This window comes from Vespa mandarinia, chromosome 23, assembly GCF_050613455.1.
Source record: "Vespa mandarinia isolate Hongniang chromosome 23, ASM5061345v1, whole genome shotgun sequence".
Classification (NCBI taxonomy): Eukaryota; Metazoa; Arthropoda; class Insecta; order Hymenoptera; family Vespidae; genus Vespa; species Vespa mandarinia.
The window spans coordinates 1,870,001-1,882,500 of NC_140832.1; the positions used below are offsets into that span (position 1 = coordinate 1,870,001).

At 33.8% G+C, this 12,500-nt stretch overlaps 2 protein-coding genes across 2 annotated transcripts; both read left to right on the forward strand.

Moving 5' to 3' along the window:
• Positions 1-514: 514 nt before the first annotated feature.
• Positions 515-2,970, forward strand: CPR11 (cuticular protein 11). Its single transcript, XM_035872755.2, has 4 exons — positions 515-761; positions 2,210-2,276; positions 2,396-2,617; positions 2,748-2,970. The coding sequence occupies exons 1-4, from the start codon at positions 741-743 to the stop codon at positions 2,906-2,908; spliced, it is 471 nt and encodes a 156-aa protein (XP_035728648.1). The 5' UTR covers positions 515-740; the 3' UTR covers positions 2,909-2,970.
• Positions 2,971-6,079: 3,109 nt separating this feature from the next.
• On the forward strand, positions 6,080-7,207 carry LOC118444463 (cuticle protein 7-like). The gene is made up of 3 exons (XM_035872753.2): positions 6,080-6,169; positions 6,591-6,825; positions 6,908-7,207. The coding sequence occupies exons 1-3, from the start codon at positions 6,158-6,160 to the stop codon at positions 7,081-7,083; spliced, it is 423 nt and encodes a 140-aa protein (XP_035728646.1). The 5' UTR covers positions 6,080-6,157; the 3' UTR covers positions 7,084-7,207.
• Positions 7,208-12,500: the final 5,293 nt, after the last annotated feature.

The window sequence follows — 12,500 nt, forward strand, 5'->3', positions numbered from 1 at the left end:
GTCGAGACAGGATGTAAACACATTGATTTGTTTCCTGTTTTCGAGAACTAACAGTTGACACGAATTCTAGAAAAATGAAATTTCCTATCTCCGTTGTTTCACGATGAACGTGAAAATATAAATAATATTATGAAAAATAAGTAAGGGACGATCGATTTTATCCTATCATTTAGATCGAGAGACGATCATTACGATCTAGATTAATATTACATGTAAATACGTTCTCGTTTCTTGTATCATTATTTTTCTTACGAGATATAAAACGATCGATCGATTCGCTGATTAAAACAGGTGTAATAAATTGTACGTTTACTCTTCTCTTTTGGGTGTCCTATGGAGCGTATCGTAAAAAAAAAAAGAAAAAAGAAAAAAAACAAAAAGGAAAAAAGAAAAAGAAAAGAAAAGAAAAAAAAAGAAAAAAGAGAAAAAAGAAGAGTAAAAAGATTCGGAATTTTCTTTATAAATGAAGCCGCGTTATATACCAGCTCGTGTCTGGCGGTGACGAAAATTGAGATCGTAACGGTGCTTTTAGTGGAATTAGTATCATTCGAACGACTAGTACGAGAGAGACCAGGCCCGCCTCTTCTTACTTGTGTGTGCACTACCGAAACCGATCACAGGGTATAACAAACGAATTAGTGGTTTATAGTGGAACAGTCAGTTCGGGTCGCTATAAAACGAACACGCTTCTCCTTCTGGAGAAACAGTTCATCGTCGATTTTCCTTGGTGAAGTTTACCCATGGACATTGCCGAACTGAAGGTACGTTCTAAAATCAAAACGTGAGATAGTTTTAAATAGAAACGCAAAATACATCGTGTACGATGAAAGAGATTGATTGTTTGTAATTTATTTCAAGAAAAAAAAAGAAAAAAGAGAAAAAAAAAAAAGACGAAAAGGCATCATTTCGCACACAATAAAATTTTACATAAAAATTTGCGATATTCTATTGAAATAAAATAAACAAAAAGTCATTTTACATCGTCGATTGACGTCTGATCAAAAACAACCGTGTGCGATAGCGACGGAAAAGGATAGCGAAAGAAAAAAAAAAATTGAATCTCATAAAGAAGTTCTCTTATATCTACTGTCTCGATAAAAGAAAAAGAGAGAGAGAGAGAGATAGAGAGAGAAAAAAAAAGGAAAAAAAAAGAACTACGAAGAATTCGTATTAATATTCTACAAGCGATTCGTCCTAGATTAGGTAAGGACAAGTTTGCGGTAGAATATAATCCGAAGAAGGGTAAAAATTCTGTATGCGAAAATGGAGAAGAAGGAAATCAAGGAGATGAGGTCGAGCTTAATGTCTACGAACCGATCTCGATTTCAAGAGTTACTCTCCGACGAAATTCTTTTCGTCGATGAAAAGACGACGGTACTGGATCGTCCTTATTCCCTTTCGTCCTTCTATCCCAATTCTCTTTCGAAATTTCCTCTTCACCCTTCCTTCTTTACTTACTTACTTACTCTTACTTCCCTTCTTCCAACCTTTTCCTTTTTCTCTCTTTCCCTCTACCATCTTTCCTTATCCACTCCCCCGCCCTCCCAATTCTCTCCTTTTCCATAGAACAAATCGTGAGTACCAACGTTGAACAAAGTATTACTCGGAGTCGTGACCGTAAAGTACGAGCTCAGCGTGTTTTAGAGGTCTTTATGTGCGTTGTAAAAGCGTCTCCGCAACTTCGTTCCGCGGTGGCCGCGTCGTATTCGTGCGAAAGAATAATGGCGACTACTACTACTACTACTACTACTACTACTACTACTATGTAGTCGACGCGTCACCCATCATATTCCCCATAGCCGTTGTCGCCAGATCCTTTGCAATTTTCTGTTACATATTATATCGCGATATCTAATAGCTCGGACTTGTCCCTGATGAAAATTAATTTCTAGAAGACGAAGAAAGATTTTGCAAAATTTTCTTCCCTGTTAACTGTGATTTTTTTCTTTTTTATTTCCCTTTTTTCCTTTGTGTCCTTTTTTCTTTTTTTTCTTTTCCATTTTTTCTTCCTTTCTTTTTGTTTCTTTTTCTGTTTTTCTTATATATATATATATATATATATATATATATATATATATATATATATATATATATATATATATATATATATGTTCAACGCGATATTTCTCTTTTTTTAATATCGTTCATTGTTATTTTTTCCTTTCTTTCTTTTTTCTTTTTTTTTTTTGTTTTTCTTGTATATTTGCAGATGTCACTGCTGTGCTTGTTCCTTTTATTTGCGGTAGTCACGGCTGTTCCGAAGATTCATCATGATGGTACGATCAAGAATAAAAAAAAGAGAGAGAGAGAGAGAGAGAGAGAGAGAGAAACAAAGAAAAATTGTAATATGATTTTCAATCAATTATATGTAATATTTATATGAAATGACAAACAGACGATGGGGATAAGGAAGGTGATCATGGCGGTTCCCATGGACATGCCCATTCTTATCAACATTTTATCGGACCGGTAGAGGGCCATCACCAGGAGATAACGTGGAAGGACAAGCATGGTGATCATTACCATGATTACAGAGCTCATCCAAAATACAAATTCTCTTATGGAGTTGTAGATCATCATACGAAGGATCATCACGATCAGAGCGAGCATAGGGACGGTACGTACGATTAAGCATATTAATCGTGTCTCGTGAATATTATGAATGTCGAAAGTTTTATCTTTTTTTTCTTTCTCTCTTTTTTTTTTTTTTTTTTTTTTTTTTAACGAAAATATGATTTCAATAACAGGAAAAAAAGTGGAAGGAGAGTATCAACTACACGAACCAGGCGGTAATGTTAGGGTTGTCAAGTATCATTCTGATCCTCATGGTGGATTCTTTGCTGAAGTTCACAATCATGGTGGAAATGATCATTCCGGTGGTACTTATGGCGGACACAAACATCGATAAATCAATGATGGCTTAAGAATTATCGATTATTTTCATGTAAATTAAAATGTCAGAATAAATTGTCTTTGTTGATTTAATGATATCTCATGGATGTTTTAATTTATTAATGGGTTAAAAACGATCTCTCTCCTTTTCTCTCTCTCTCTCTCTCTCTCTCTCTCTTTTTAAATTTAGAGATTTCTTTGTACGATTTATCTTCCTCCATAGACGAATCCGAAGATCATTCGTCTTTCCTTTCTCGGTAGGAAACGTTGCGATCTGTTGGCTACTCACGTTGCAACCGGAACGATGTGCAACGAATACCAGACCGAATTCCAATGAAGTAAGCTCTTCTTTCGACCGATATTTTGCTGACAAAATGCGACAAATTGTCCGATTGTCTTTCCTCTGTCATAAAATGGTAAGGCATTTCCACCGATTCCACCTTTTCCATGATTCCATGAAAATCCTTTAGAGTCGGCAAAAGGGATCATGTCACGTTCATTACTCATTTTAAAAACGACAGATTGTTTTTGGCGAAACAATTGGAAAAGTTACGTCTAAAAAGTTTATTTTAATAATTTTGCTATCTTTTTCTGATCGATCATTGATCAAATACAAAAATAGTGTTCCCTTAGATGAATGAAATAATCTATAAAGGCCATTGTTGATCCATAGAAACTTCGAAAGTAAACTTCCGTTCTCAAATAAACTCACCATTGGGATTAGAAAACTAACGGACCATTGAATAAGGACGACAAACTTCGGTCCTACGGTAAAGACTATCTCTCAAAACAAACTCGATGAAAATAGCCAACGAAACTCTGATGGTACCTTCTTCCGGGAAAAGCAATCCAACGTCTAACGAGAGAGGAATCGAGTTAAGCCCTAGTCCAGGATGATCCTCAAGTGGAATTAAAAAAGAAAAAAAAAAAAAAAGAAAAAAGGAAAAAGAGAAAGAGAGGAAAAAAAAGGAGAAGGAAAAAAGCAAAGGAAAAAAAACAAAAAAAAAAGAAAAAAAAAGAGAAAACGAAGGAAGACGAAGTGGAGAAAGAAGAAGAATTAATATCAACCAACGACGAATCACGAAATAGAAAAATGGAAGTGGAGCAGAATCGTATTAGTCGGATCACAGATCGAGTTGGTTACTTCTCGAAAAATAGAATAAAAGTGAGAAAAAGGGGTAACGATCGAGAACGGCAACCCGTCGTACGTCGATGCAACGAGAATCACGATGTGCCACGGCGTTCGTTGGATTTCTCGCGCATCGTCGAGCGTGATGAAATTGTCTCTGCTTGAGAGACTTGCTACTTCGTCTTATTCTTATTCCTAGCATTTGCAGCATCCTTCTATAGCTACTCTATCATTCTCTTTCTCTCTCTCTCTCTCTTTCTCTCTAATAAAAAGAATCTTGCTCGTACCGTCAACCGCATACGATTTTACGATTTTACGATTTTGCGAATGGAAGCTGAGTTACGTAACACCCACGCACTCTTCGGATCGATAAGGTCGTTGACTGTAAAGCAAAGCAAACGAATGGATACGAATAGAACTTTAAGGATATATTTGAGATTTTCCTAAAGAAAATTTTCAGATTCCATTTCAATCTATTTAATCTCTCAAGTTTACAAAGTTGATCATGACTTATAGTTCTATCTGCATTAGAGAATTCGAAAGGATGGAATATATTGAATTTTGGCAGTATAGATAAATGCACTCTAGTAGAGTGCACTTAGTAAATCGGAAGATTTACGCGTTCGTTGATTATATCGTTCGAACTTGTATATATTTATACGTTTCTCTACGTTCCAGAGAAAATTAAGGTGAAATGTGTCGCTTGTAAACGACCGATCGTAATATCCAAAGTTTTTTAATTTTTTTAAAAGATACTTTACGCCTTAACGCATACACACACACACACGCACACACACACATATATATATATATGTATATATATATATCGGACTAGAATTCAGTTACAGGGAGGAAAACTTTCGCGATTAAAATTAATTATCGGTAACATCGATCCAACTTGCATAGATTAAGTGGTTACATTATGCCGAACTTTCTTCGAGTGCTTACTTTACTTGTATGCACATAGTTTTCAATCGATCTTAATAGAAGTTAGAAACCATTGAATTATTAAAAAAGAATGTTCCTATGGGGAGAATAAGCGATATTCACCAAACTAATCAAACGAATATGACACGAGGGAAGGTAAGGTTTATTAATAAAATAAAAGTTCAACTTTGTTAAATAAATAAAATCATAGCCGTGACAATAGCCGTAGCCATAGTCATTGCCGTTGTTGTTGTCGTTGTACTTATTGTTATTGTTGTTGTTGTTGTTGTTATTGTTGTTGTTGTTTGTTACTGACGTTGTTAAATATTCGATGTAAATGATAAAAAATGAAGGAAGGATACTACCTAAAACATCTCAACTCATTTTCTCTCTGGAATGTTAACGAAGTTAACAGCCACATAATAGGATGCATTTTTTATCTCGGAATTTTTGAATTTCATACATACACACATACACGCACGCACACAATAGGATTTAATTGTCTTTTTCTTCTTCTTCTTCTTCTTCTTTTTTTCTTTTGTTTTTTTTTCGGTCGTTCCCTTTTTGAATCTCATGCAACAATTTCTTCGTTACATTTTTTTCTTACTATTTTTTTCTGTTTCTATTTGTTTTTTTTTCTCTCTCTCTGACATCGAAAGAGAAACGATACGACGATATTCTAAGGTAAAGATCATTATATTATGTTTTTAAATGATGACTTGATCATGATCTCCTCTTTCTAAAGTTTCATTATTTGGCTCAATATTCACGGTGGTTTTTATACGAGCTACGATAGTAGAATAAGAAATCTTTGGTCCGAGCTTATAAGAAGAGAGTATCGATCGAAAGGCACAAATTGAAATTCCATTTGGCCCGGTCATATAAACAAAATCGATTATGTTCTTCCATAAATGAAATGCAATGAATTGATGCATAGGAAAGTAGACTGCATCATGATCTCGTTCTTTTTTTCTTTTTTCTTTTTCTTTTTCTTTTCCTTTTTCTTTTTCTTTTCTTCTTCGTTCCCACCTCGATGTTATAACACCAATGGTCAATACTATTATTGTCTATACATCGTCCTATCGTCATAGTTAAATAGCGACGTAATGTCGAAATTCTCGAGTGACAGGACACGGTATATAAAGTCTCGGAATTATCGGCGAACGTATCATTCAACGTTTAGGAACCTACTCGACATCGGTAATCAACATGGCCTTCAAGGTTCGTATTCGAATAATTTCGTCTTAACGAATTATTATTCCTCGATGACGTTTAACGAATCCATTTGTACATTTAAATAGATTTATCAATTCAAGTTATTGCCTTATCGTCCATAGAAAAATTGAAATTGAAATAATATTTATCGTTTATTTATTATTTAAGACTTTATAGAATAATAAATAAAAGAAAAAAAAAAAAGAAAAGAAAAGGGGAAAAAAAAAGAAAAAAATAATCCAAGTTTTAGAGAGGTTTACGACAATTTTGTACAAACATCTAATCAAACAAGGTATATATTTTAATGATTAATATTTAAGTTTGACAAGTTGAAACTTAATAATAATTTTCCAAATTTTCGAGTAACAACAATTTCGTAAAATTTAACGTTAACGCTTAAACATAACTTAACAATCTTCGTTCATAGTTCGTTATAGTTGTTGGCATTCTTGGCTTTGTTGAGATCAGCAATGCTTTTCCCGGACACGCACATAGTTTCGCACATTTTCACGGACCCGTAAAAGGCCCTCATCATGAAATTATCTCTCATGGTAAACACGGCCATCACATAGATTATGTTGCTCATCCGAAATATGAATTCTCTTATGGCATTGAGGATCATCATACTGCGGATTATCATGGACAAAAAGAGGACAGAGACGGTAATCATTTCTAAACGTACAATTATCTAATATTATTCTAACGGCAGGTTTCATTAAAATATATTTTTTATATTTAACATAGACAAGGATGTAATCGGGGAATATACGATAAAAGAACCAGGTGGTAATACAAGAATCGTTAAGTATCATTCCGATCCTCATGGAGGATTTTTCGCTCATGTTCACAATACTGATGGCAATAATCACGAAGGTGGTACTTATGGTGGTCATGGTCATAAACACGGTCATGGACATTAACAACCGTAATAATATTAAAGAAAAAGTTAAAGAAATAAAAGAACGGAAATATTTAAACATAATGATTTAACGTTATTTAAATGATCGTACATGCATTAGTTTTATATCATTTTTCTTATTTCAATCGTTAAATATAATAATATTAGAATTAATACAATTTAATTTAATAAAATTAAAACTGAAAAGTGTTCCTCATTTATTCACATTATTTTTTTTTTCTTTTTCCTTCCTATTTCCTAATCGGAAAAATAATATTGGGAAATATTGAATCTTGCGAGATCGAAAAGATTCTTTTTCTCTTCCTTTCTTTTTTTTCTTTTTTTTCCTTTTTCTTTTTTTTTCTTTTTTTTTTTTTTTGTTTTTTCTTTTCAGTCCGACTAGAAAATCGCATCCGTGATTTCAGAGAAAAACGATCGACGTCCCACGATGAATCTGCAAAAATATGGTACCCGTAACGATCTCAATACCAGCGTAGTCAAGGTATCGAAGAGAAAAATATAGCATCACTGGTATTTCTATCGATCACGACGCGTACACATCGGACAGGCCGATGCGTCGCGGTGTCGTTTCAATAAATTTCTCAGACTTTATCGCAGTTGAATGAAAAAGGGTCGGTAATTCTGAAATTCAGCGTAAAAGGTTGCTTTCTCTCTCTCTCTCTCTCTCTCTCTCTCTTTCTATCTCTATCTCTCTATCTCTCTATCTCTCTTTCTCTTTCTCTATCTCGTCTAAACATTCGGATATTGTTCGATAAAATCCTATCTCTTTCTCTTTTTCTTTCTTTCTTTCTTTCTCTCTCTCTCTCTCTCTCTCTCTCTCTCTCTCTCTCTCTCTCTTTTGTATCGATACTCTCTAACATGGACGATATATAACGAAGAAGGATTTATTAACTATCATCGATTACTATGGGAAAGAAGTTTTAACGTGAAATAAATTTTCTAAAAAAGTTGCGTGCGCGCTTTGGTAAAACTCGATCGAAAAGAAAGAAAAGAAAAGAAAAGAAAAGAAGGAAAATAGGTGGAGCACATTGTAAGTCCGTTCGGATGTATTAGGTCACGTATTCGGGTCAGGGCAACCTCCTATCCTCCGTATGGGGACAGTAGAAATTGAATTTCTCTCGTGGACGCGGAACATCGGGCCGAAGTGAAACCTTTCGTTATAGGATTAACGAACACTCCTGATGGATCTCGAAATACTAACTATATAGGGATACTATTCATGTACTACTTTGATAAAAGCAACGATTCTATCGATCTATCGATCAATAAGTTAATATTCCTTTATTTATTTTTTTTTCTTCTCTCATCTCTCTTATCTTCTTATCTTTCAATACGAAAGAATTTTAATTTACATTGCAAATAGAATAATCATATAGGTATTATTAACGTTTAGTCACGAAGAGATCGTCGATATTTTCGAATTAATCGATTTCATGTGTAAGGAAAAAAATTTTTTAATAATTTTTCTTTTTCCACCTTTTCTTTTTTCTTTATCAATCTTTTTTTTTTTTTTCAATATCAATCGTACGAATTCGCGTGACATATCATTATTTCGAAGATAATAATACTTTCGAATTCATTGAATTTCGAAATAATCGACTCGGTTTCGTATTTTCTTTTCTCTATCTCCTTTTTTTTCTTCTTCTTGCTTTTGTCTTTTATGAGCGTACAACAATCTATTTATTTCTTTCTCTCTCTCTCTCTCTCTTTCTCTTTCTCTTTCTTTTTCCTTTTATCACTCCTTTCGACTCTTCACGTTTTTTATATGGCGGGACATCGGTAACATCTATACGATAATGGTCTTAACGGTAAGGATGACGATGCAATAATAGGAGGATAGAATGGAGTATTTTAGTAATAAAAATGGTGGTATAAAAGATATAACCGTACGGGATTCATTCGTTATCCCATTGAGAATATGAGTTTTGTTACTTCAAAAAGGTAAACGAGTAATTGAAAAGAAATAACTATTAGTACTTATTCATTTTATTTTATTTTTTTTTTAAACGATTTATTTTATTCGATAGATAACAATGAACTTTGACTTGATAGGAAAGAAAAAACTACTCCGTAGATATTGTTCACGACGACTAAGGAACGAAACTAATCAACGAAAATGCTTTGTTTGGTATTGGATGTTATCGATAAAAGCGGATCCTTGAAAGGTTGCTTTGATAAACGGACCCTAAGGATCTTGAGGGTTAACTATACAATATATATTGCCTTCTCGAAAAATAAATATTTATCTACAAGAACGTGTGACTTCTATTGTAACTAATTCCATCCTTTCAATTCATTCGAACCTACTTAAATAAGATCGTGAAAGGGAACATAATTAAAATCCGTCTTTAAGAAAGTTTATTATTATCATCAAATCGAACGTTATTAATTTTTATTAATCCTTCGTATTAATATTAATCTTCTTTTTTTTCTTTTCTTTCTTTCTTTCTTTCTAAATAAATAAATATACTTTCTTTCAATTTCTTTATATTTAATACGTCAAAATGGAACAAACGATGGAATTTAATAAATGATAATTATTTCTTATCATTAAAAATCATGCCTCTTTATTAATTGCATTAGTCGTTCGATAAAATATATCAAACTTTTACGATTTATGCATTTCGACGTGTTCAATGATAAAACAAATTCTCAATTAATATCGTGTGTCATTGTGTATTTAATATTTTCATATTAATTTTATTAATTTCTATATCTCTCCCTATTATCCCTGCTACCCTGCTATCATTTGAATTTACGGAACGTCGATTTATCTTATCGTTTCAAAATCGACCTATTCGCGAATCAACGTGTAATCTCGTACTCATGCAGTACGCATGCGTGATGGCATGCATACATAAATATATATATATATATATATATATATATATATATACCTAACTATTTTCAATGATTTTCCACAAATTATTTCGTAGCTTTTTCTTTAGCTACGAAGAAGTCAAAGAAAAACTAGAAAAGATTTGTGAACGTGAGAACATATGTTATATTCTATTTGAATTAAATTCTTCGAAAAATATCCAGAATAAATCAGAATTTCTTTCATTTTTTTCTTATTACTCTCTCTCTCTCTCTCTCTCTGTCTTTCTCTTTTTCTTTCTATAATTCATTTTAATATTAAATTTTATCATTCATTATAACAACGAAATAATATCAACTTATAACAAGGATCGCATATCTTATTTTAGATAAGTTAACACATTCATAGTGTTCTTCGCTTGACTCGATTCATCTTTCCATGATAATCAATCATATTTTTCATAGCTCATAACGATTACGTTAGTCTGGAGTACCTAATAAAGTTCTTTATCTATCTGTCGGTCGATCTATCTATCTCTCTTCCTTTCTCTCATTTTCTCTCTTTCTCTCTCTCTCTCTCTCTTACTTCCTCTCTTATAAACACATATATACTACTAACAAGTACTTGCGAACATTCATTCACACGTTCTCACGTACGACGAAAAAGAATTCCACAACCTTTCAGCTGCCACCATATCTTTCTCTTTCCCCAACCCTCTTCCTCCCACCACCCCCTCTCTCTCTCTCTCTCTCTACGTCTCGAGAAGAGGAGAGTGATAAATGAAAGCATCTACACCGTCTCAGCGTAGAAAAACACACGATCCCGAAATTGCTCCTCTTTTATAGGAGTCTGAAATAGAGAGAGAGAGAGAGAGAGAGAGAGAGAGAGAGAGAGAGAGAGATGATAGTAATTTTATCGGCGCGTCCGTTTATTTCGGTCATCGTTGAAACTTCCTCTCTATTTCCTTCCGTTCTCACACCAACGAACTTCCGTTTACCACCAACAATACCTATCTCTTATCCTCTGCTAATCTTGTCCATCAATCGATTTCGCATGCGATATCCTAACAGCCATTAACCTTCGACAGTAACAGCTTGAAAGGGATAAATTATTTAAGGATCAATCCCCTTTTTACGTCCAATTTGTAGTTAAATCGACATATATAAGATAAATATTTCTAATATATCGTGCGAGGTTAAAGGATATATATTAGTGATAATTTGATTAGGGAACATTTCATCAGTGATAACAATTTAATAAAAATTAATAAGATTTCGATGTTAAAAAGGATGAGTATTTGAAGATCCTCCGACTTCAATGGAAAATTGGTTGATGGTTGATAAAAAGAAACAAAAGAAAAGAAAAAAAGAAAAAAAAAAGGAGAGAAAAAAAATTCCAAAAAAGAAGAAGAAAAAAAAAGGAATAAAAAAATTAGATAAATACAAAATAAAATAAAAAGAAAACCGAAGACTTTTGAATTCTTCAGAATCGCTTTACCCAGTCTTATTTAATTCAACGTTCCATTTCGCTTTACTCGGTGCGATGGATGGAAAGTCGACGGACTGTCCCCTCGGGATAATTAAAGTCCGGAGCGTTCGAATGCACAAGAGAGGGGTGGGAGAAAGGGGTATTAATGGAATTTATAATGGTCTTTTTGTCAAGGCATTCCAAACTCGCGGACCTCTCTTGGTCTCTCTCTCTCTCTCTCTCTCTTTTTCTCTCTTTCTGTCTCTTCCATCATTTTCTTTTTCTCTCGCTCGCACTCTCACTCTCACTATCACTCTCCCTTCTTCTCTCTCTCTCTCTCTCTCTCTCTCTTTGTCTCAATCACTCTCTTTACCATCATTCTCTTGATCCTTTCTCTTTGATTCTCGTTCGTCCAACGAACATCTCCAGACGAGGATATCCGTACTGATTTGAAATGCGATGGCGGTGCTCCTTTGCAGCTCCGTGCCCGACAGAGCGAAATAATGGACTATCGGACGAGCTAACACGGAACTTATATTCTCGGGATTTTGTTCGAAATGTCTAAAGCACGTAGAAAGTGTGAGAAATATACTCTCAGACTTTCTTTCATCTTATTTACTTCCTACTTGAATCCTATTTCTTTATCTTTCTTCCTATCCTTATCGATCTCTCTCTCTCTCTCTCTTTCTCTTTCTCTTTCTCTTTCTAGATTACAATGAGAGGATAATGTTAAATGAATTGCAAGAAAAATTCTAAGGTTTCTAAGCGTCACGCGATCTTTTTAGAAAGACTTGCAGGATTCGAGAGAAGAAAACGCAATCATGGCTTAATTGAAATAATCATAATAATAATAATAATAATAGTAATGATAATAATCGATATATATATATATATATATACATACGTATCTAGTCAGAGAACTTAAGAGAATTAGGTTAATAAGAGAGATTCATGATTTCCGTCCGATTGGAGTTCGCGAGCGTGCTACTTTACGTCCACTGTGAGATCCTCTAATAAAAGAGAACCTTGGCTCTTGGAGTCGATCGTTATCCCAGCCGGAAACTTTACAACGAACTAGTTTGAAACTTTTAGACGGTCCGACTGCATTCTGAGAAAACAAAGTGTATCCATGG

Bases quoted from the DNA above. Each gene is read 5' to 3' on its own strand.
- CPR11 (XM_035872755.2), top strand. From the start codon at position 741: ATGGACATTGCCGAACTGAAG. The intron at 762-2,209 runs GTACGTTCTAAA...GTATATTTGCAG, and splicing joins TGGACATTGCCGAACTGAAG to ATGTCACTGCTGTGCTTGTT. The intron at 2,277-2,395 runs GTACGATCAAGA...AATGACAAACAG, and splicing joins TCCGAAGATTCATCATGATG to ACGATGGGGATAAGGAAGGT.
- LOC118444463 (XM_035872753.2), top strand. The intron at 6,826-6,907 runs GTAATCATTTCT...TATTTAACATAG, and splicing joins ACAAAAAGAGGACAGAGACG to ACAAGGATGTAATCGGGGAA.